Below are 23395 nucleotides of genomic sequence, written 5' to 3'. Positions count from 1 at the left end.
GAAGGCACTCAATAAAATAGGTGTAAGATTAAAATGAATTAAACACGGAGATGCTTGGCTGGTCAGCAAAGGACCTTTATTGTTGACTGACGACCCTTTTTGTCCTTCTTGCTGCATCTTCATCCCTTGCCGGAGCCCCAGCCGTATCTGGCTCTACCCGTCCTTCCTCTTCCCCAACCTGCAGCAACTCTTTGCTCCAGTATCTGTAACCCTCCCACCACCGCCACCGCCACTGCCACAGAGCCCTCAGAAGCTATAAGTGGACTGACACTCAGGCTGCACACCTGGTCTCCAAGCCCCTGTTCCCAGCAGAGCTGACCCCTGCTCTCAAAGAATCCCTTTGCAACCAGCCCTGCCCCCACTAATAAAGCCACATTTGGAAACCCGCTCCTTTAAGCACACGTTCCCCCAGAGAGTCTCAATACAGTTTCACCGACATTTACTGAGGATTTCTCATATGCCAGGCACTGTGCTAAGTGAATCTCCAAAATCATAGACATGCCAAATACCAGTGCCTTTCTCCCTCTGAGTCTCCAAGTCATGGCACCTCCTGTGGCCAGTGTGCTAGTTTTGTCCTGCACAAGTTTCCGTGCATGAGTTGAAGGGAAGGTGTGATGACCTAGCTCGGAGACGGCTTTGTGCCAGGCCCCAGTCCCAACCTGACAGCAACTCTCTGTTCTGCTCTGTCTCCATCCGTCACCTCCTCTGGCATTGTGCGGGGGCAGTTTCTCATCTGGAAGCAGATGCTCTGGGTAGGGTTGGCAGCAACACTGGCTCTCTGTTCTCTCCTCACTGCTTGGCCCAGTGTTTCTGTGAGAGGGCCAGGATGAAGGCAAGGAAGCCCTGGAGGCTCACTGGCTGGCCTGTGATCCACAGCTCCTGTTTCTTCAGCCAAACCTGGGACCCAGAGCCAGTCTGAAGCCCAAGGCTGAGGCTGGACGGCCGGCTATAGTTCAGGTTGGAGGATCTGCAGGTAGAGATTGTGAAGGCCAAGCTTTGGGCAAGGAGAAGGGCCTGCAGGCTTCAGGGGGCCTCAGACCCCAGCTACTGGCCATCTTCAGTCCCTCAGGCTCCTCTGCCAGTTTACTCGGCTGTTCCATAACATCACCCTCCAACTGTCATGGAACCCTGGCCTCCAAGAGACACAGACCCAGGCCTCTAATCCCCAACTCCGGCCTCTGGCTGCCAAGCCACACCCAGCATCTTCCCCTCTGGAGCTCAGACCTAGTGACTTTTTTTTTTTTTAATGGAGGTACTAGGGATTGAACCCAGAACCTCGTGCACTCTACCACTAAGCTATTTCCCTCCCCCTAGACCTACTGTCTTTCCTGAGGGGACTAATAGGAAGAATGGGGGAGGGGGGTGCAGGGAGAAATGGAGCACTCAGTCCTCCGAGAGGGGGGCAAGACCACACACATCACGTTCAGCAGAATCACCTTGCCTGATATGTATACAGACATATGCACACACACAGATTCTCTGAGACACACACTCTGGATTCTTCTAAAAGAGAGGAACTGGCTTAAGAGGACACAGGAGGCACCCCAGGAATGGGGTCTAATACTTCCCAGACTCAAAGGGCAAGAGAGTCATTGCTATAGCACCAAGCAGAGTTCCTACTGGTCTCTTGGGCCCAGATCACCATCTTCTTTGGCTGGATGGGTCCCTGCTCATCGCTGTAGGCTATTTTATCCTAGGTCTTTATCTCCAATGCAGCCCTCTTTTAACTGCATTGACCTAGCTTCCTCGTCCTGCTGTGAGCTTAGAAGGGGTACTCGTTGGCCAGGGGCTCAGCCAGCTCAGCACCCATTGGCTGCTCTGCATTAAGCCTCTGTCTCCATTGGCAACGCACTCAAGCCATCTTCATCCTCCCTGATGCGTGGGCTCCGACGGCCGTTTTCATTGGCTGCGCAGTCTTGAAGTTCCGTCCCTATTGGTTGCCACTAGAGGTAGCGTTTCCACTGACAGCGATTCCAGTGGATGGATGGGCTTTGTCTTCTCTGTGCCACACTGTCAGCTGTCCAACTTGAGCCGCTCCCCGAGCCTGCATTAGGGTGGGGGGGCACCAAGGGGGCCTGAAGAGGGCCCAACAGCCTCCAGGAGCCTCTGGTGCTGGCGAAGGTGCTTCCTCCTTTCGTGTTCCCCTGTGACTTCACACACCAGCTGGGCAGGGAAGGCCCCGGGAAGCCCCTTCAGCCAGCCTGGGGAAAAAGAGACAACGAGTGCCCAAGTGGGGCTGGGGCAGGGGGTAGGTCAGGGGGGAGAGGAAGCCCAGGAGGAGGTCAAATGCCTGAGGGTCATGGCGGGAGTGGGAATTAGTGGAAAAGCCTGGAGCACTGGTAAAAGGGCCATTAGAGGTGGAGGAGACTGCAGCAGCAAAGAGGGTCGGGGTCCCTCCTCTGTCAAGCCCTGCATTGACTCCCCATCTCACGCAGAGTGAGGGCCAGAGTCCTAACAGGAAGCTACGAGGACCCACGCGATCTGGTCCCCGTTATCCCTATGACCTCATCTGCTTCTCCCCACTGTCCTCACTCCCTCCAGCCACCCTGGCCTCCTTACTGTTCCTCAAACACACTGGCCATAGCGCCTTTGCCCTGACCTCTGCCTCCCTCTAGGACATTCTTCCCCCAGACACCTCCTCAATGAGGTCCACCTTGACCTCTCTATTTAAACTTGTAACCCTACCCAACCCCGGGACTCCTGACTGCCTTGACTCTGCTCCACTTTTGTTTTTCACCAGCACTTATCACCTTCAGACACACTGTAAAATTTACTTATTTATCATGTTTCTTCTTTATTGTTTCTCCTCCACTGGAATATGTGGTCCAGCATGGCAGGAACACCTGCGTGTTTAGCTCATGGGACCAAGAACTGTGAGTGGCACCTCATAGGTGCTTCATAAATACTTATTGAATGAATAAATAAAAGAATTTCTCACCTTCAGGGCTCTTGTGTAGGTGCTTGAGGGGAGCCCTGGGCTCCGGACTCCGTCCCTCAGTCTTAGTGGGTGTGGAAGGCTCTGAACAGAGTTCCTGGGAACAGTCTGGGGGTGGGTGACATTACAGTGGAGTCAAGACTCATTTTAGCTTCTCGCCCAGATTCCCCCAAAGGCTCACTTCTCCTTCCCGCCTCCCCTCCAGGGGACACTCACCACAATCCTCAAAGATGGTGTCGGGGGAGCAGGGAAGGGGGCCTGGGGTAGGGAAGGCTCCCAGCCAGCGCTGCATGTCTGATCTGGTAGGAATATAAGGAACGGGTCACAGCTGGCCCAGGAGATCTTCCTGGGGGTTGGCAGGGACTTCAGAGGAGAGAGACTGGGGATGAGGGTGGGGGACACTGACAGGTCAGGTGAGGCTCCCAAGGGTGTTTTCTGAAGGAGACATAACTTACAGGGATGAAGCTTGGAGTAGCCGGTGGGTGGGGCGGCCCTGGTGGTTGCTGAGAAGGGAGAGGCGGAAGGTAGGAGGTCCAGATGGGTCGGGGACCTGCTGGGCCTGGACCAGGGAGCGATGGGCATAGTCCAGGACCTGTAGCCGCTGCCCACTGCCCAGGGAAGAGGAAGTTCAAAGGGAGAACAGAGGTCCAGCTGGACTCCTCCTCCCCCCGCCCCCTGCCCGGGTTCCCTCCAGCCCTCGGACCCACCTCTTGGGCTGAGTGATGAGCAGCAGATCACTGAAGAGCAGCAGGCAGAGGGGGGTGAAGCGGGGGCGCGAGGCAAAGAGCACACCTCCCCTTCTGCATCCTAATTCTGTCAGCTCCCCCTGCAACTCCAGGCGCCTGGACCAGGAGACCAGGGGCAGGGCCTGTGGGGGAACAGGGAGGAGGGTCTGACTTCTCCACAGCACCACGGGGAAAGGGAAGCGAGGAGTCTGGGTAGGGACCAACCTTGACTTTGTGGAAGCGCAGCCGCTGTGCGAGACGGATCAGCTCCTCCGTCTGCTTCATGCGCCCCACCTCGGCGCTGCAACGCTCAATGATCTGGGAAAGGAGAGCCAAGTCACCCACCCTTTCTCCCTTCCACCCCTTCCATCTCTCCTACCACCTCATCACCTCTCCCAGCCCCCGCATCCCCCTGCCCACCTTGCTGATAGCACCCAGGGCCTTCTGGGCGTTCTCCTGGCGGCTGGACCCCTCCTCTGTCTGGCGCAGGATATTCTGGGCACAAAAGAAATGGTCACTGGACCTCTACTCTGCGGCTCTGGGATTCAGAAGGGCTGCAGCTCAGAGGACCCTGCCGGGCTTGGCATTTTGGGGTTCACAGGGCTGGGGGACCAGCCTCACCACACACTGTGTGCATAGCCCTGAGCAAGTCACTGTACCTCTCTGAGTCTCAGTTTCCCCATCTGTAAAGTGGGAATAACTCCCACCTATTATACCAAAAGCACTGTTGTGAGGATTCAGCAAGGAGCTATATGCAAAGTACTTAGCATGCTGAAAATGCTGAAAAGAGGGTTGCTATTATTTTAATAATTATTAACCACAACTATTAGTACAAACAATGTACCACAGGGTTAAGAGTGCCTGGATTTAAAGTTTGTCTCCATCAGTTATTATCTGTGTCATTTGTGGCAAGTTATTTAACCTCTCTGAGCCTCAGTTTCCTCATCTATACAGTGGAGTCAATAACAGTTCCTACTCTCACAGTCATTGGTAAGGTTAAACGAGGTGTATAGCACTTAGAACCGTATCTGGGAGGGATGGGTGTAGCTCTGTGGCAGAGCCCATGCTTAGCCTGCCCAAGGTCCTGGGTTCAATCCTCAGTTCCTCCATTAAAAAAAGAACCGCGTCTAGAACAGACATCCAAGGGCTGTTAGCTATTATGATTAGTATCATTATTATGTTGTTGTCTACACTGGGGAGATGTAAAGTTGAATAAGACATAAAGACACTGATAATCTAGCTAGAGGCCTTTACACTGAGATCCCCACATTGGGTGACTTGGTTTAGGGAGAAATATCTATTCTGCAATAGAAGAGTATTTCTCACCCCTTTTTTCAGTATCCCCGACTAAGGAGCCTTTTTAGACATTTTTCCTCTAATTGTCACCCGCGGCTCCCCCCTCCCCACCCATAGAATTTTAATACCGCAGATATACTGTATATCTATCTAGGTAGCACGGCCCTTTGGAGTACCACAACCATTGGAATCCTTAAGATTTTTTCATCTCTCCCACCAAAGAATGAGTTTCTACCTCCTTGGAGGGGGGTGATATCACCCCCACTGGGAAGGCATACAATGAAAGATACAGCTGAGAAAACCTCAAAGACCAGTCACCACATTCCCCCTGAGGCCCGGAGAGAGAAGGGGACCTGCCCAAGGTCACTCAGCCAGTTAGTGGCAGAGCTAAGGCTAGAATTCAGGTCTCTAGCCAGAGGCTCTTTTCCTGCACCCAGACTGCTCCTTGAGACTTTTAGGTCGGGCTTGGTGGGTCCCAGATAGAGACGCCCAGATTAGGAGTCCTGACTAAGGTACTCCTGTGTTCCTGGTGGGGTGGGAGATAGTGATGGCGGGGCAGGAGGCCCTTGGGGAGAATTCTCCAACGGGCTTGGTGGGACTGAGAAGGGCCCAAGCCAGGATGATACCTGCAGCAGCATGCGGAGCCGCGTGATGCGCTGAAATGGCAGCAGCAGGAAAGACGGCAGCGGGAGCCGCTGGCACTTTGGGAGGCTCTGCAGCCGCCGCAGCTCCGCGGAGAAGCGCATGTTCGTGTCCCTGCAGAGGCAGGTTCAGGCTGGCGTCTGCCTCAAGGCCCTAACCCCTCAACCCGCCCTGGCCTGGCCCCCAACCCTGCTCTCCAACTTCCTCCCGTAAGGGGAATGGATGTGGCCGTGCCTCTGACACTCACATCAGGCGGCTGTAAGTCTCCTCCTGATACTGCTGGTTCCGGACGTAATCCACGTACACCGAGAACGGCCCCACGGCGTGGGCATGCACCACGTCGCACAGGTCGCTGATGTGCGGGGAGGAGCGCACACGGGACAGTAACTTCCCCAGAAACCTGAAGGAGTGGGGAACAAGCAATGGAGAGGGTGCAGAGAGCCAGGTGTCCTGGGTTCTTGAGGGAAGATCTGGGCCCTAACTGGACCCTGGGAGGAAGGCCTGGGGACAGAGAGAAAGCTCTGGAGTGCTTTCTCCCAAGGCCTGATTTGTGAAGAGGTCAGGACCCCACTGACCGCTCACTGACTCCCTGGACTCGCTGCACGTTGGAGAAGAGAGTGTGGTGATCCCGAGGGGTGAGCGTGTCCCGGAGAGCCTGGCTCAGCACAAAGGTGTCAGTCAGCAGCCGTAGGGAGCGCAGGTACGAGGCCTCGGATGTCACCACCTCGAACAGGCTCTGAGGCGAAGAGCAGGGCAGGAGTGGAACGCCCAGCTCCCAGCCAGGCCAAGACCCAGGACCCACGCCCCTCCCCGCCGCCCGCCCTGCTCAGCCCCAGGTGCACCCACCTCCTGCATGCGCCTCTCCTGGGGGCTGAGGGTCTCCAGGAGGCCGCTGGCTCGCACAGCTGGGAGCTCCTGCCACAGCGTGTTGCGAGGTCCCGGTGGCCGGGCAAAGGTGGGAGCTTCTCCAGGATTGGGTGGAGACGGACTCCCATCTTCACCGACCCCCCACAGCTCCTCTGACAGCACGGCTGCTCGGTAAGTCTGATACAGGGGTTCTGGAGAGCAGACGTAGCACGTCAGGGAAGTCCAGCGCCCCAGACCCCTTCCCACTGCTCAGTGGTCTCAGAGCCCCTCACCGTCCTGCAGGGGCAGCTCCCAGTTCTGCTCTTTCAGCTCCTCCAGCCCCTCCTCATCCCTGTGGAAAGAGAAAGGGATGAGGTTCGGGGGTGCTATCCACATGATAGTGGTAGGGGTTGTATGCAGGGACCCTGACCAAACCCCAGATTTTTCATGTGCCTGTTGTATGTGAAGCTCTGTTAAGTGGGGCCCTCTGTTCCTGTGATGTCGAGTACCGTGTACCAGAGACTTCCAAGCCCCTGTCTCCAGGGCTCTCATGTAACGACCATTGTCTGGAATGTCCTACTTGTGCCTTGGTGCAACTCAACAGAGTCCAGCCCAACTCTTTTTTTTTCTTTTAAGTTTTTTAGGGGGGGAGTGGGTGGTAATTAGGTTTGTTTATTTATTCTTAGAGGAGACACTTGGGATTGAACCCAGGGCCTCATGCATGCTAAGAATGTGCTCTAACACCCTCCCCTCTGGTCCAACTCAGCTCTTACACATCCCCACTCTGTCCTGGGGATCAGCACCACTGCACACCCATTCACCCAGAGTAAAAACCCAGGAGAATAATTCTGGTACAGGGGTTCTAGAGAGCAGATACAAACTCCAGTAAGTGTTTATCGAATAAATGAGTCGCCTCAGACAGATTAACTCTGATAAGGGTGGTGAATCTGACTAACAGGCCCAAATAACACAGGAGAGATGTTCCTGGTTGCCAAATGTATTTGCAGACAATAATTTCAATAGAAGATCAGGTGGGGGGACTCTGGGCCTGGCTCTTCAACTATCATCATACCTCAACAACCGTATGGTATTTTTGGTATTTCACAGGTGAGGAAGCTGAGACCTGGAGAGGTATAGTGAAGTGTAAAAAGGGACAAAGCTGGGATTAGAAACCAGGGCTGCTGGTCCCTATAGCCCTAGCCCTTCTCTGCACACTTGTGAGGGTAGGATTTAGGTGGACGCCAAGGTTAGTCTGCTCTCAGGTAGGAGTAAGGGTGGGGGTGTTCGGTACCTGCCCTCCGTGGTTGCTGGAGGATCTTGCTGAGGGGCTCCGTCAGGACCATCCCCTAGAGAGGGAACTCAGAGTGAAGAGACAAACCTCCAGGATCCCCAGGCCAGGACTCCTGACTCTGGGCCCAGCAGAGACTGTTACTATAAAAACTACAACTCCGGTCAGCCCCCCCACCCCGGGCCCCAGCCGGAAGCAGCCCAGGGCCTGCTGGGGGTTGTAGTTAGTTGGTTTTTAGACTACTCCGCCTCCACCCCTTCTCTTCCCAGCACAGAGGTCCACTCCTCCAGGCCCTGTACCTGCTTGGATTCCATCTTCAGAGGGCAGATCGAGCTCTGGCTGTGGGGGGTCCCCAGAGGTGGTGGCGTCCTGTCTGACCCGAGTTGGCTTGGGGGGTTTGAGGGGTGGCAGGAGTTTGCGCTCGGCGGTGGAGCGGTAGGACGTGAGGACAACTGGGGGGTGACTGAGGCTTGGAGGGCTGGGGCGGGAGCGAGAGGTCCGCAGCGGGGAGGCCCGGCAGGGGGCCCTGGAGCCCTCCTCGTAGCCCCCTACAGGCACCCATCGGAGCTCCAGGCCAGGCCGGGTGACATGGCAGACACAGGGGCAGCAGGGAGGGCAGACCAGGGCAGCATCTGTGGAGGGCAGGGGCACACTCAGGACCTGCCCAGGCCTCCGCCCTCCCCTTCACCTGCCCAGCAGCAGGAACATGGAAGTCCAGCGCTAGGCCTCTATCTCCTCCACCCTGACTCTTCAAACCCCCAGAAATATGAAAACCAGATTTTTCCAAACACAGAATCCATTTTTGAAAAAATAGTCCCTGAAACTACCCAGTCTTGAAGGACTAAAAACAAAGAAGAGGAGCTGGATTGAGCGGGTCCATGAGGGGCTTACCTGGAGGGCCGTTCTCCTGGGACCCACTCCCAGCGAGGATGCCCTGAGGAGGCTCTGTCTCCCCATTCACATCCACTCCCCCTGGGGGACCCAACTCCACGGTGTCCACAGCCTGGATCCTGCCTTCAGTGCCCCATTCAAACCTGCCAGCCAGTCTCCGCACAGTGCCTGGGGCCGAGGCAGAGCCAGCCTGGGCCAGGACCCCGGCCGTAGGGTGCAGGGGCAGAGGTGTGTTGGGTGACCCAGAGGGTTTGGGTGGGGGTACTGGAGACCGGGGAGTAGGTTCCGGGGAGATGGAGCGCCGGGACCCGGGACTGGGGGTGCCGGAAGGAGAGTCTGGGGAAGTCTGGGAGTCGAGGCTGGCTTTAGAAGCTGATGGGGGCAGAAAGGCTGGGGGCTTGAGGGACGAGGCTGGGGGCTCCCAGAAGATGGGGGTACACATTAGGTTGGGGGCATCATTGGCAGTGAGGGGAGGTTCTTGCGGAGAGGAGCCGTTGTGGTGGGGCCCAGGGGACTGGGCAGTCCGGGGGCGAGAAGGGGGGCGGGGGCGGATGATCCGAGGGGGCTTCTGGGTAGGGGGTGTTGCTGTGGGAAGAGACTGGGCTGACATCTTCTGAGCTCTTCAAAGGAGTGGGGTGCTCTGCTGGAGTCATCCCCTGAAGAAGAGGGAGGGAGAAAGAGAGAGAGACCCTTAGTGCCCACCCCACCATGGGTAGATCGAGGCCTTGAAGCAGAATTGTCAGCAAATGAACCATGATGTCACAGTCAGGAGGGAAAGCTGGTGCACGTCCTCTCTTTCTCTCTCTTCTCCACTGTCTTCTCTCTTTATCTCTTACCCCTCCTCATTCCATTCCCTGAGGACTCTGGACCCTCCTGGTCAGCCTTTCTTGGCCCTCCCAGCCTCTGTCTTTTGGCTTCTGCTGCCACAGTCAGGCCAGAGGAGACAGTGAGGCTGGGGTGGGGGCGCCTGGGTAGAGACCTAGGTTGGGGATGTGTACAAGAGACCCCATCAGTAAGGGAAATGGGGCATGCTAGTATGGCTGCCACGTGTCTCCCTGATGAATTGTGTTTTGTGTCTGTAGTGTGTGTTGCAGAGGTTTGCATGTGTGGTTTAAGTATGTGTGGACATTGTGTGTACGCTATTTCTAGTGCTATATGCACAGGGTGTTGTATGCTGTATCCGTCATTACATGTGGGCCCATAGTAGGAGAGTGGAGAATGCAGTGCGTGGTGTGCACTGTGAGATGGGGGTGCGAGGGTGTGTGTGTTCTGTGCTGTCTGTGGGTCTGTGTGGGGCGTGTGTGTGGTGTGTGTCTGCCTGCATGCCCGCCCATGCCTGGGCTGTGTGGGATGCATCACTATTTCCCTGCGCCAGCGGGCCCTCCGCCCCCATTTCCCAGTTCCTCTCTCCGGACTCTCCCTTTCCGGATTATTTTTAGTCTCCTTTTCCTGCCATGAAGATTCCTGGAGCCTCTGACCCCAAGAGACCAGGAGGCCCCGGGCATGGTCTCTCCTGCCCCATCCTCATCCCTGCCTCCCCCCTGCCCCCATCTGGTCACAGAGAGATGCCCCATGAGAAGCCTGGGTCCCACCGGGATGCCTTGGGGGGTAGTTGGGAGACCAGACTGAAGGTGAGGACCAGTGGGGCCAAGACGCTGCGGCCTGGGCTCACTTCCTCTCATGGGGAAGGTGGCTGTAATCCTGAGAAGGCTGCAGGGTCGAGGCTGGGAGACTGGGCAGCCCCACACTCCCCTGAGCAGTCAGCAGGAGAATCAGACCCCTCCAGGCCCCAGACTGGTTTTTGAGAAATGATGTAGGCTGGGGGCTCAGGGCTGTAGGCTGGGAGTCTTGCGGCTCAATGGCCTCTGTGTTTTGGCAGGAAGCTCCTTAGGTGACCCAGGCAGTAAGCCTCGCCAGCTGGCCAGCTCCTCCCCAGCCTTACCCCCCTCGGAGATCCCTGCCCACCTCAGATACCTGCACTTACTTCCTTCCCCCAGCCCCCTACTAGGGCCTCTTGCAGGGACCCAGGTCCTCTGCCCAAGCACTCACCCTTGAGTCCTCTCCACTCTCAATCACCTCCCGGGCTGAGTGAGTAGGGGCAGGAAACAGGAATCGGATCCTCCTCCCAACCGGACACCCCCCCTCCAAGCCACACCACACTCCACATGCGCACACTGGGGCTCTGGAAGATGCGAGGGACCCTGAATGCCAGATTTGGGAGGTTAACAGCGTCTGGGGAAAGGCTAAAACTCAGGCATGGAGAGTGGGCTGTTCCATATGCGCACACTCTGTTCTGGGTCTGCATTGCTGCATGGGGGGGCTCACAGGGGCTAGGGGTGGAGGGGTGGGGGTGAGGATGGGGTGGCAATGGCAGGGGGACGTCTAGCAGAAGGGCATGGGCTCTAGACACCTCTGGTCACTGAGAGATGGTATGTGTCCCTCCCACACCTCACATGACAGCCTGTCCTTTTAGCATCCAATCTATCTCCTGGGTGTGAGCCAGCCTACGATTTCCCACCAAGGGATCCCCCCAACCCATGTTCCCAATCCCTAACTCTGCAGTAGCTCCCCCTGAATTTACCTTTATCTTTTTGGAAGCAGTTTCTATTTTCAGCCTGTCCTGCCTGCCCTTTGGAGCAAGGATTGTGGGGCCCGGTCTCTCTGAGTGTCTGTTCTGTGTTTCTGGGCGGGAACTGAGGGCCCAGATTGAAATCTCCGCAGAGGAAGCCAATTCCTCAGCCCCACCCGGCCATTGTGTCAGACGTACGTGTGTGTGTGTGTGTGTGTGGTGAGGGGTGTGTGTGTGTGGTGAGGGGTGTGTGTGTGTGTGTGTGTGTGTGTGTGTGTGTGTGTGTGTGGTGAGGGGTGTGTGGAGATAGGGAGGTCAGGAGGGAGATCTGAGATCTGTTTCCTCCAGGTGGGTATGCTGGGCCCCCTTGCCTGCTCTCCATTCTCAATCCATGTCTCTCAGCGTCCCAGCGCCTGACTCTCTCTGTTCCACTGGGAGGTTTGATGTTGGCTGGCCAGGAGTCAGTAACCCCTACGTGGGTGGGCGGGTGTTCCTCTCACCTCTAATTTGCTTTATGGTTGAGGAGCTGAGTTCTCAGGGCTCGGGGTGTGTCGTAAAAACAACTGAGGTGGCAGAATGAGCCACACCCCTGCCTGGGAATTCGGGTAGTGGGAGGAAGACCAAGGGCAGTTATGAACTTTGAACTCTGGGGGCCTTTGCCCATGCCCAGGTGCCTGTTTTTGCCAGGTCTTCATACACACACACACCAAACAAGACACTAAGAAGACAGGCCAGAAAACTGGGATAGAAATACATTTTAACCCATTTTTCCTCAGAGTAAAAGACGATGTCCTTTCAGTGACCAACACTGTGCTTCCAGGTTGGAAGTCTCCCCCACCTCTCCTCTCAGGCACATTCCTGCCCCAGGGCCTTTGCACTGGCTGTACCTTCTGCCTGGAAACCTCCTTCCCAAGACATCCTCGTGATTGATTCCCTCACTTCTCTTAAGTCATTCCTCAGATACCACCTTCTCAATGAGGCTACCTGCCACTGTAAAATCACAATCCACAACCTGACACCATGTTCCCAACCTGCCTTTTTTCCCATAGCAATCATGCCTAATAATGTAGTGTGTAGCTTACTATTAAATTGACATATTGTGTTTATAGTTAATTATCTTTTCACATTAGAAAGTAAGCTTCCTGGAGGCAGGATCTTTATCTTTTTTGTTCACTGATGTATCCTAAAATTCTGGAACAGGGTCAGGCATATGATAATAGGTATTTAATATTTGATGAATTGAACCAAACTGAATGGAATCCTCTGTAAAGCCCACTACTCCCCTGGCTCTCCTTCCCTACAGATCATTTCTTTTCAGGAAGGATGGAGGAGTCCTGAGGTCTTCCTCTCTCATCCATTTACCACCACATCAGGCAACATCAATCCTTCTTCAGTCTTCCTTATGTCAGTAGCCTGGTTGTTAGGAAAGGGTTCGTGGAGGAGAGGTACTTAGACTGTTTCTTGAAAATCAGGTAGAGTTTGGCCAGGCCAAGAGGCAAGGCATGGGTGACCATTTGGGGAGACCAGGGAAACACAGGCACAGTGAGGAGGAAAGTAGGCCGGTCTGGAGGACTCTGAAAGGGAAGTTTAGCTGAAATAGAAAGAGAGGAGTGAGGCTGGAGGAACAAGTGGAGGCCATATCATGGGCAACCAGACAGGGCAGAACAGCACTGAGGTTTCTGAGCAGGTGGGGGAGTGGACAGCAAGAGTTTTAACCAGTTTCCCACCCCTTCCCCCTCTTCTGATACCAGCACCTAGCTTTCTTTTGGGGACCCACCGTTCCATCATTCTGGGTCAACATGGCCCATTCTGGGGGAAGGTATGGCCCAGGAGCAGCCAGTAAGCACACTCTCTCTTCCCTCTCTTCCCCTGAGATTGGTTCAGGGGTGAGCCTATGACACAAGCAGGGCCAAAGTGTAATTCACACAGAACTTCTGCACAAATTATTGGAAAAGACTCTACTCTCTGCTAGATTGCTTTCAAAGATGACTGCTATGATCCCTCCCATTCCAAATGCCCTTTTGCAATGTGACTGCCTCTAACTCCCGTCAAGAACAACAATTTATTTCCCCTCCAGTTCAGTTTTGGCTGGTCCGGTGACTTGATTTGATCAAGACAATGTGGAGGAAGAGACACTGCCTGTTTGGGTCCTGGGGCTTAAGAGGACTGGCAGCTTCCACTTTGTTGTCTTAGAATATAGCCTCCATGTATAGATGAATGGGTTTGACTACTGAAGGGTAAGAGGTCACATGGTGAGAGAAGCCACTTGGAGAACCAGGATGCCCAGCCATCAGCTAGGACCAAGGTCTTAAGACATGTGGGCAAGGCCATCTTGGATCTTTCAGCCCCAGTCAAGCACCCATATGATACCACAAGAGCATCCCCACTGAGCCCTACGCAAATTCTTGATCCACAAACTCATGAGCAATGAAATGGCTTGTTTTAAGTCACTAAGTTTTAGGGTTGATTCATTATGCAGCAATAATCAAAACACTGTCTTAGCAGTGGGGATGCTGAGCTGTGGAATTTAGGCCTGGAGCTGCTGGTGGCTGTCGGTAAGGTAGCCTGAGAATTAAACGAACATAGGGGAGAGGCGGGGAGGGACACATTTAAGTCCTTGATACTTCTGGCCTGAAATCATACCTGTGTTTGCACTTTTCAGTTATGTGTGTCAATAAATTCCCTTTTTGTAAATCAGTTGAATTGGGTTTCTGTCACTTAACAACCAAAAAACTCTTGCAAAGGGAGAGGAGCTCATAATGAAAGGAGTGTTGAGTCCCACTGGCCTCTGGTAGGGCCGGAACTTTGAACTCCAACAGAATCTTTCACAGAGTACAGAACACCTGGCCCTCTTTTCTGTGTAGAAAGACATTTGGGGTAGATAGCCTGCCTGTGGTGTGGGATAAATCAAGAAGGGGCAGTGAGGAAACCCTGGCCTGCTCTGGGAATCCATTCAGGTTTGGATCTCAGTGAAGATAGAGGATTCTGTCCAACTGCCACCAGGTGGAGTCTGAGCACTTCAGGTGTGGGGCCTGGCATCCAATATGAACCCAACAGTGTCTAGGCCACCCCAGGCAAACATGCAGAAGAGGCAGGCACAGCGGGTACCCTTCAGGCCACCCTCCTTTCTCCACGGTTTCACCCCTTCTCTCAGACTTGGGGCCATCTTTGTGTTCCCTGTCCATTCCCCTCAAACTTGTCTCAGGACATTCCATTCATACCCAGGAAGAAAATGATCACAGCCTATGGTAATCAACACAGCATGGTGTTGTGGGGCGGGGCAGACACACAGATCAACAGAAATAGACCAAACCAAATATAGTCAACTCTTTGTCAATTAAAAAAAGTTTTTAATTGAGGTATAGTTAATTTACAATATTATATTAGTTTCAAGTGTACAACATAGTGACTTAAATTTTTATAGATTATACTCCATTTGTACTTGTTATAAAAGATTGACTATATCCCCTGGGAAAACTGATTTTTGACAAAGGAGCAAAGGCAGTTCAATGGAGAAAGGATAGTCTTTTCAACAAAAGTTGCTGGAATAACTGGATGTCCATATGTAAAAAATCAACCTAGACACGGGCCTTACGTTTTTCACACTCAAAAAAGATCATAGACCTAATTGTAAAATATATAAAATATAAAACTATGAAATTCCTAAAATAAAACCCAGGAGATAATTTAGGCAACCTAGCGTTTGGCAATATGTTTTTAGATACACCACCAAAAACACAATCCAGGAAAGAAAATAATATATTTTATTATAATTAAAACTTCTGCATCAATTAAGGTAATCCTATTTGTTGTAATAGCTACATTTCAGTGGCTTAACAAAATAAAAATTTGTTTTTCATTAAAAAAATTCTGAATATGAATATAAATAATGTATTCAACCAAGGGGGGAATGAAGCTTCTGCTCTGTATAAGACACTGTTAAGAGAATGAAAGGACAACTCACAGACTGGGAGTAAATACTTGCAAAACACATTTCTGATAAAGGACTGCTATCCAAAACACACAAATAACTCAAACTCAACAATAAGAAAAAAATTTAAACCCAATTTAAAAATGGGGAAAAGATCTGAACAAATACCTCACTAAAGAATGTATATAAGGGTATACATTTCCAGCTATGAGATGAGTAAGTTCTGGGGATCTAGCGTACACAATGTCAAGGGTAATTAACAACACTGAAACAGGAGGGAAGGGGGCAGGGCACAACCATTAAAAGAAAGACACAGCAATTGAGGATAAGACATCACCTGGTTAGAGCCAAAATGGCAGAAGATTCAACTCCCAGAAGATCTTGAGGCCCAATATAGTGGAATATACGACTTCCAGTAGACACTGAGCCTTATTATTCACTCATCATAATGTATTAACATACTAAATGGTATACCCACAGGTGCCATGACAGTTCCAAGGCTGGAAATAAAAGGCCAAGAAGTAGGCGGTGGCCCAGTTCCTGGGAATCCCTGCCCCTCCCCCAAAATAGCTGGAATAATCTTCCCACTTGTTAGCATATGAAATTACTGAACCCATAAAAACTAACCGCCCCTGCACCTCTAGGCGACTCTCCCTTCTGATTGACACGAACCATATTCTTCCTATGAAATGTATATCTCCTAAGCCTCTTGCCTCTCAGTCTCTTGCCTTTTGAGAAACCCTGCACTCTGTCTGTGGAGTATGTATCTCCCAGAATAAACTTGCTTTCACTTTACTATGTTTCACTCTTGAATTCTTTCCTCTGCGAAGCCTCACTTGAAGAGGCAAGTCCCAGGGACTCGCCCATGACCTAGAACATGGCCATCCTCTCAAGCCCCATTTTCGTAACAATACTGTATTATGTACTTGAAAGTTGTTAAGAGAGTAGTTCTTAAAAGTTATCACCAGGCGCGCGCGCGCGCACACACACACGGTAATTATGTGAGAGAATGGCAGTGCTAACCTTATTGTGGTAATCATTTCACAATATATACATGTATCAAATCATCAAGTTGTACATCTTAAACTTACATATGATATATGTTAATACCTCAATAAAGCTGAAAAAAAGAAGATATACAGATGGCAAAAAGCATACGAAGAGATGCTCAATATTATTTGCCGTTAAGAAATTGCAAATTAAAACAACAGGCAATACCACTATCACACCTATTAGAATGGCTAAAATCCAAAAAATACACTGACACTACCAAATGCTGATGAGAATGTGGAGCTTTAACTTGCTGGTGGGAAGGCAAAAATGGTGCAGCCACTTTGGAAGAGAGTTTGGTAATTTCTTACAAAGCTAAACATGGTCTTATCACTCAACTCAGCATTTACACTCCGAGGTATTAATTAAGCCAATTTGAAAACTAATTTCTACATAAAAATTTGCACACAAATATTTATAGCAGCTTTATTCATCATCACCCCAAACTGGAAGCAAACAAGATGTCCTTCAGTACATAAGTGGATAAACAAATTGTGGTACATCCATAAAATGGAATATTATTCAGTGATAAAAAGAAATGAGCTATCAAGCCATAAAAAGATGGATGAACTTTAAGTGCATATTAAGTCAAAGCAGCCAGTCTGAAAAGGCTACATTTCTTATGGTCCCAACAATCTGATATTCTGGAAAAGGCAAAAATATACAGTAGAAAGATCAGTCATTTCTAGGGAGGGTTGAATAGGTGATACACAGGGGACTTTTTTAGGGTAGTGAGACTAGTTCATATAATACATTTGTCAAAACCCGTAGAACTTACAAAGAACGAATTATGAAGCATAACTTGCTTAATGTATGCATGATAAAAAAAATAATTTTGGAGGTCAGAGGATCCCAGGAAGGAATGCAGAATGTGACCAAATCTAACTGTATTACAAATGTATGAAACAACTTTACAAAAAGGGTGGGGGGTGCTGACCTAAGTAACTTTGGAGATGAGTGGAGTCTTTAAGACCAAAGGCAAAAGAAATTACACATAAGCACTGTATTCTAGTTGATAAGGTATACTGCCAAAATGTAAATAAATGCTTTAAAATTTTCTTTTAAAAGAATTTTGATGAGGATATGGCAAAGAAACACAGAAATCAGGAAAAGAGCTCCCAAAGGCCAAAACCAGAAAAATTTGATCAAGAAAATAAAGTATTTTGGATTATAACCCAAACTACAAAATAAATATCCATGAGTCCATACTGACAGAAATAAATACTTGAATTAATAAATGAGGGAGACAGATCTCCCATGCAGAATTCCAAATAATTTATGTAGATACCTCTCTCTCAAGGAGGTGGAGCCTAACTCTCCCCTCCTTAAATGTGGGATGTGCATAGTGATTTCCTTCCAAAGAGTACAGTATGGAAAGGAGGAAAAAATAATGAATTTACAACAGAGAAACCTGACAAATACTATCTCAGCCTGGTGATCAAGGTCAACATCAACAGTGATATCACTTTGACAGTATGTATCTAGTAGCATCCTTGATATGATGTGATGAATGACAGTTACCTGTATAGTCTTCCTCTCAAAACCCCACCACCTCAGTCCAATCATGAGAAAAAAAACCCAGTAGAGGGACATTCTACAGAAGACCTGCCCAGTACTCCTCAAAACTGTCAAGGTCACCAAAAACAAGGAAAGTGAAATTGAGCAGGACCATGTGGGGCCCTCCTGGGCACAAAAGCCTTCCCATGTCATTGTCCCTCCCCCCAACCCCAAAGGTTTCAGCCGCCTAGACCTTCCTGAGTTTCAAAGAGCAGATTCAAAAAGCTGCTAACCAGGGAAGCAAGGGAATGTAGAAGCAAAGGAGGAACAATCAAAATATGACAGTGAGACTATTAAAGCAGGATCCTGGTTCCTGCTCAAGGGATATACCGAACAATATTTTTGAGTTCTGCTGCAGGAACTAAGGCTCCCACCCAGGTGGAGGATGGCAACTTCAGGCTGAGCAGATTCCTGGAACATGGCCCTATTACCTCATCACAAACCAATCAAAAAAAGTCACATGCCCTGAAGCCCTCATGGCAAATTTTGTCTGTTAAAAGCTTCTCCCATTTTGAAAACTACCGAGGAGGTCGGGTTTTTTCAGCAGGAGCCACCCATTCTCCTTGCTTGGCCCTGCAGTAAACTTTTCTTTGTTCCAAACTCTCACATTTCTTGTTTGTTTGGCTTCACTGTGCGTCGGGCATGTGAACTTTTTTCTTCTATAACAAAAGTTTAAAAAACTGTCACAGCGAGGAGGAGCCCAAGGAGATAAGACAACTAAATGTAATGGGGTATCCTGGATGGAATCCTGGAAGAGAAAAAGAACTTCAAGCAAAAATGAAGGACATTTGAATAAAATATGGACTTTAGTTAACAATAATGAATTAATATTTGTTCATTTATTATAACATATCATATCAATGTAAAATATTAATAAGAGAAATTGGATGTGGGGTATATGGGAACTCTCAGTATCTTTACAATTTTTTCTGTAAACAGAAACTGGTCTAAAAATTGAGTTTATTTTTTTAAAATAACACTTTAAAAGTTGTCTATCTCTAGAGCATCTGGATATTAAGAGACATAAGCACAGTTCTAAAACTTAAGCACATATCAGAATAACCTAGAAGGCTTATTAAACCTCTTGTCAAGCCCCACCTTCAGGTGCAGGAGGTCTGAGGTGGGACTAGAGAATTTGCATTTCTATTAAGTTCCCGAGTGCTGCTGCTGCTGGTATAAACTCAAAGATCAAAACAATGATGAACTCTCACCCTGTAAGCAGATAGAGTAAGGGGGTCCCCACAGAGAATCCCAGGCAATGGCTTTCTTGGCGTAAGAGAAGCCATTTCAGGCCGAAGCAATTTTGTGATCTAAGCACAGTCACAATGCTTACCCTAGAACAGGTCTCAGTAATTAAGAATTTTAGGGGAACAAAAGAATGCAGGAACAAAGGAAAAGCATTCAAGAAACAATAGTTCAGTGTAAAACAGTCTTAGGTCCTCCTCAGGGGATATACATAACAATCTGATATGTATCTTTCAGTTGTTCTGCAGGAACTAAGGCCCCCATGCAGGTGGAGGATGGTAACTCTGTGCTAAGACCACAGACCTTTCTGAACATAAGGAATGAAGGATGTTAATCTTTTTCTGACCCTCCAGATTTCTCAACCAAAACTTGTACTCTAGCAACCTTTGCCCTAATTCTATGCTGAATTTTCTTTTGCTCCAGCCCCTTCAGAAATAAGCACATATCACCCAAACCCTTTCACGAATATGCATGTACCCTTAGCTGAAAACTTCCCCAGTTTTGCTGTTTGGGGAGACACTGCTTTGGGAAAGATCTCTGGTGTCCTTCTTACTTGCTACAAGTAATAATTCCTTCCTTCTCCTGCTCTTTGGCTTGGTTGTATATTTTGGCTCAATGTTCACCTGTTACGGAAATGACAGGCCAGCCAAGAAACAAGCACCACTCGGAGGGTTGGAGTACTCAGATTTATTACGACGGCGGGCTCAGAGGGGCTTCTGCTCCGAAGCTCTGAGCACCTCCAAGACGTGCGCATGAGGTTTTATAGGGTTAATTACAAGTATGGGGTTATTAGCCAATAAGGTTCAAACAACAAAAAGCAAGGAATCAGTACACTGAAGCTTATCAATTCAGAACAGATCACGTTACTGACACTTGTTGAGCTTGGATTTACGAGTTAGCTTGTTAGCCCAGTAAACTGACACTAAACTTCAGATTTACGAGTTAGCCCGGCAGAACTTATATCAGTAAACTGACACTTATCACACTTAGATTTGTGACTTAGCTCATTAGCCCATCTGGGCTTTTCCTTCACACACCAAGTGGCGAATCCAGTTTTTTGGGTGACAATCCCAGCAACCAGATGGAAGCATTTGGGGAACTTTCCTCAGAAATTTTCAGGGGACCTTTTCAGAGCCTCTCATGAGAAGCCCCATTATCTGCTCTAGTTTGCCCTCCAACCCTCCTGCCTCACCCTAAGACTCAAAGATTAACCAGTACACTGGTGAGACAGAGAGGATTCAAATCCAGCCCTGGGGGTATCCAAGAACTCACCAAGTAGTCAGAGAGTAAACAATTGCTAATCAAATAAGATGGAGTCAGAGAGTAAACAGCTGCTAAACAAATGTGAAACAAGGGTAAATGCTTGAGGAGCAAAGCAGGATGAAGTGGCTAAAAAGCTTCAAGGATCAGGAGAGATGAAGCTCTATTTGAAGAATGATTTGGAGGTCACCCAAATAAGGGCACAGTGGGAACAGCATACACAAGGGCACAGGGTTCTGACAGCTCTTAACTTTTCAGGAAACTGATAACTGAGCACCTAGAGAAAGTCCAACACTTTCACTCAGGTATGTGCAATAGATAATTATCATCCCCATTTTTACAAAGGAGACTCTGAGATGTTAAGTAACTTGCTCAAGGCCATCCAGCTGGTAAGCAGAAAGACCCAAACTGGAATTCAAAAGGTATTCTAAGTCTGGTGGCTGCTTCACACACAGGTGTACGCGCTACCACCTACTCCTGCCGCATATGATATTCCCTATTCTCTTGTCATCTTTCTTCAAGCCTTCCCCCTCAACCCCTTCCCAGCTAGCTTCCCTAGTCCCTTTTCTTAGAAGTTCTTCTTTGATTAACGATTACCAGGCTCATGAACAAGACAGGAGTCCAGAATCTCAGGATCTCTCCCACCATTTGCTGGCCCTGTGTAACCTAAGACCAGGGATTAAAATCCCGCTTTGGGCTGTCCGGCATTCTCTGGGTTGCTGTGAGGTCCAAAAGAGCATAGGGATGTGACTACGTTCCCTCGCCATCCTTCAGGACCCATTCCTCTGTGCCCGCAGCCAGTCACACCCTGGCGCTTAGAACCTACAAATATTTTACTCAGCATAAGGAGATCTGTCCAGTCCAGCAGGTGTGCCCCACCTACCCCACTGGCGAAGCTGCAGCTTCCGGGCTCTTCTGGTGCCTGAACCGAGAGGGTGTGGATCTACAGTTTGGCAACCCACCTGGCAATGTCCCGGGATAGATGGCGAAGGAGGGGAGCCCTCTGCCCGCAAGAGGAGCAGTCCCAAGCATGCCAATATGGGGCTGTTGCGTGCTCACTCCACCTCTGGGCCCGTCTAGTAACACAGGGTCCACCCTCTCCTCGCGGCCAGTGATAAAACCTCCGCTTCCCGGGGACCCCTCCCAGAGCTCCGAATCCGCAGCCCAGACCCCGGCGCCAGCCTAGGGAGAGTTAATTCCAACCGCCACTCAGCCTATTCCGGGGGCCGGGTCGCGGAGAGCGCCTCCCATTGGCCGCAGAGCCGGCTAAGCGCTGATTGGCTGAGGCTCTCGGCTCTGACCCTCCAAGGCTCCCCATTGGGCGCGGCGCTCCGGTGACTGGAGTGTGGGGGCCCGGCCTCCGCTGGCTGCTAGGGGTGAAGCTGCTGCCGGCTCTGGCAGCTGCCTGGGAACGCTCACTCTCTGCAGGAGTCTCGACTTCCTCCCCCGATCCAGATCTCCTTGCTGTCCCAGGGACGCCAACGGATCTTCTCCCGGATTCTTTTCCTTAACCTGCTGATTTTCTTTTTCCTTCCTCCCTGGCCCCTGTCTCCCAACTCCGTTTCCCTATCCCTTCTCCCGGCCCCGTAGCCGGACATCCTAAGCACCCCACCTGCCGTCCTCTTGGCTTTTGCCCCTCCTTGACCTCAAATCCCTTGATTAACAAGTCCTCGTCATAACCTCCTCACCAGACTCTCCTAAACTCATTATTTCTTCTTTCTTTGCCAGCTCCTGACTCTCAAATTCCCGCTAACCCCTGACCTCTTGACATTTGACCCTGACATTCTTGACTACAGACGTCTAAATCTCTACCTCCTGTAGCCTGGACTGCTGGAACTGAGATTTTCCCTTGATTTTCTGACCCTCTTTCTAAAGCTCATTTTAACTTTCTTACTCCTGGGCCAGTTCCTGCTACTGCTACCCACCATGGACTTCTTGATGAGTGGCCTGGCAGCCTGCGGAGCCTGTTTGTTCACCAATCCCCTGGAGGTGGTGAAGACTAGGATGCAGCTGCAGGGAGAACTGCAGGCCCCTGGCACCTACCAACGGCACTACCGAAACGTCTTCCATGCCTTCATCACCATCAGCAAGGTGGACGGCCTGGCTGCCCTGCAGAAGGGCCTGGCCCCTGCCCTCTTATACCAGTTCCTGATGAACGGCATCCGGCTGGGCACCTACGGGCTGGCTGAAGCTGGGGGCTACCTGCACACAGCTGAAGGCACCCACAGCCCTGCCCGCAGTGCAGCAGCTGGGGCTCTAGCTGGGGTCATGGGAGCCTACTTGGGGAGCCCCATCTACATGGTGAGAAGAAGGGTCTTGCCTGGGGCCTTCAGGGCAGATACTCGGTGTTGGGTGGGTGCCTGAGCCTTCACAATCTGATACTAAGTTGGAAGTGGATTTGTGTAAGGGAAGAATAATTTGAGTAACATACATCAGCAAGTGTAGGGATCAGCGGAAGTCCTGGGCATCACAGAATTATAATCGCACAGTCTGCCCTTTTTAATTATCTGGTATAGGTGAAGGGCCTGAGGCCCAGAGAGGGGAAGTGATCAGCTCAAGATCACACAGCTCTTATTGCTAGGACTAGGCCCTGCTTAGAGCTCCTTCTGGAAAGACACTGGAAGGCAGTGAGTTCTGTAGAAAGAGAGGCAGTCTGGTCTCACTCCTAGGGTATGAGATTCAGGGATAGTGACCTCCCCAAAGTTAGCTGGACATACGCCCCCACAGGGCTTGGGTGCCAGGGAGCAAGTTTTACAGATGATCCCTCACAACCTGCCTCAGAGTCTGATGGGCAGCCTGGTCGTGGTAGTGGCTGGAGATTGTCTGCCAGTCTAGGGATAGGAGCTGGCATAAAATGCTGGATACCATGTCTTGCCTACCATGAACAGTCTTAGGAAATGTTGCCATTCTCCAACCTCTCCACCCCTCACCCCTACCCCCAGGGAAAGGAGGATGTAGAAGGGGTGGGGTGTCTATCAGTGCTAAGAGACCCATCCCCCCCGGGACTGGAGCCAAGGGATGGAGCCAAGGGACACAGCCTTATGACCAATTTGTTAAGTGGGAACAACAATAATTATCAGATTAAAAGGATATTCATTTCTGAACACCCTAGAGGAAGTATGAAGGGGTCAGGCATCTGGGTCTCTGAGGTGGGAAGCTG

At 50.6% G+C, this 23395-nt stretch overlaps 2 protein-coding genes across 5 annotated transcripts in view; one reads left to right on the top strand and one right to left on the bottom strand.

Annotated features, from left to right (window-relative positions):
* Positions 1-54: 54 nt before the first annotated feature.
* On the bottom strand, positions 55-11326 carry ARHGEF15 (Rho guanine nucleotide exchange factor 15). 4 transcript variants are annotated; one of them, XM_032498759.1, is made up of 16 exons: positions 11205-11326; positions 8624-9279; positions 8032-8364; positions 7736-7790; positions 6738-6796; positions 6445-6656; positions 6174-6334; positions 5846-5998; positions 5583-5712; positions 4081-4155; positions 3886-3978; positions 3643-3803; positions 3391-3543; positions 3152-3234; positions 2939-3043; positions 55-2201 (listed from the first exon to the last, which is right to left on the bottom strand). In XM_032498759.1, exons 2-16 carry the CDS (start codon positions 9231-9233, stop codon positions 2050-2052), a joined length of 2535 nt encoding a protein of 844 aa, XP_032354650.1. In that variant the 5' UTR covers positions 9234-9279; positions 11205-11326; the 3' UTR covers positions 55-2049. The 4 variants fall into 4 exon arrangements, with proteins under 4 accessions (XP_032354650.1, XP_006177020.2, XP_032354651.1 ...); XM_006176958.3 differs by lacking the exon at positions 11205-11326 and adding an exon at positions 10673-10907; XM_032498760.1 differs by lacking the exon at positions 11205-11326 and adding an exon at positions 9460-9479.
* Positions 11327-21578: 10252 nt separating this feature from the next.
* The window catches only part of SLC25A35 (solute carrier family 25 member 35), a 3758-nt gene continuing 1941 nt past the window's right edge, over positions 21579-23395 (top strand). Inside the window, exon 1 of the mRNA XM_014552608.2 lies at positions 21579-22536. Coding sequence (XP_014408094.1) covers positions 22162-22536 — 375 coding nt within the window. The 5' untranslated portion in view covers positions 21579-22161. The remainder of the gene's footprint in view (positions 22537-23395) is intronic.

The sequence above is a fragment of the Camelus ferus genome, chromosome 16 (assembly GCF_009834535.1).
Source record: "Camelus ferus isolate YT-003-E chromosome 16, BCGSAC_Cfer_1.0, whole genome shotgun sequence".
Lineage (NCBI taxonomy): Eukaryota > Metazoa > Chordata > Mammalia > Artiodactyla > Camelidae > Camelus > Camelus ferus.
The sequence above is the reverse complement of the archived record's forward strand: the minus strand, read 5'-3'. Positions and strand labels throughout refer to the sequence as shown.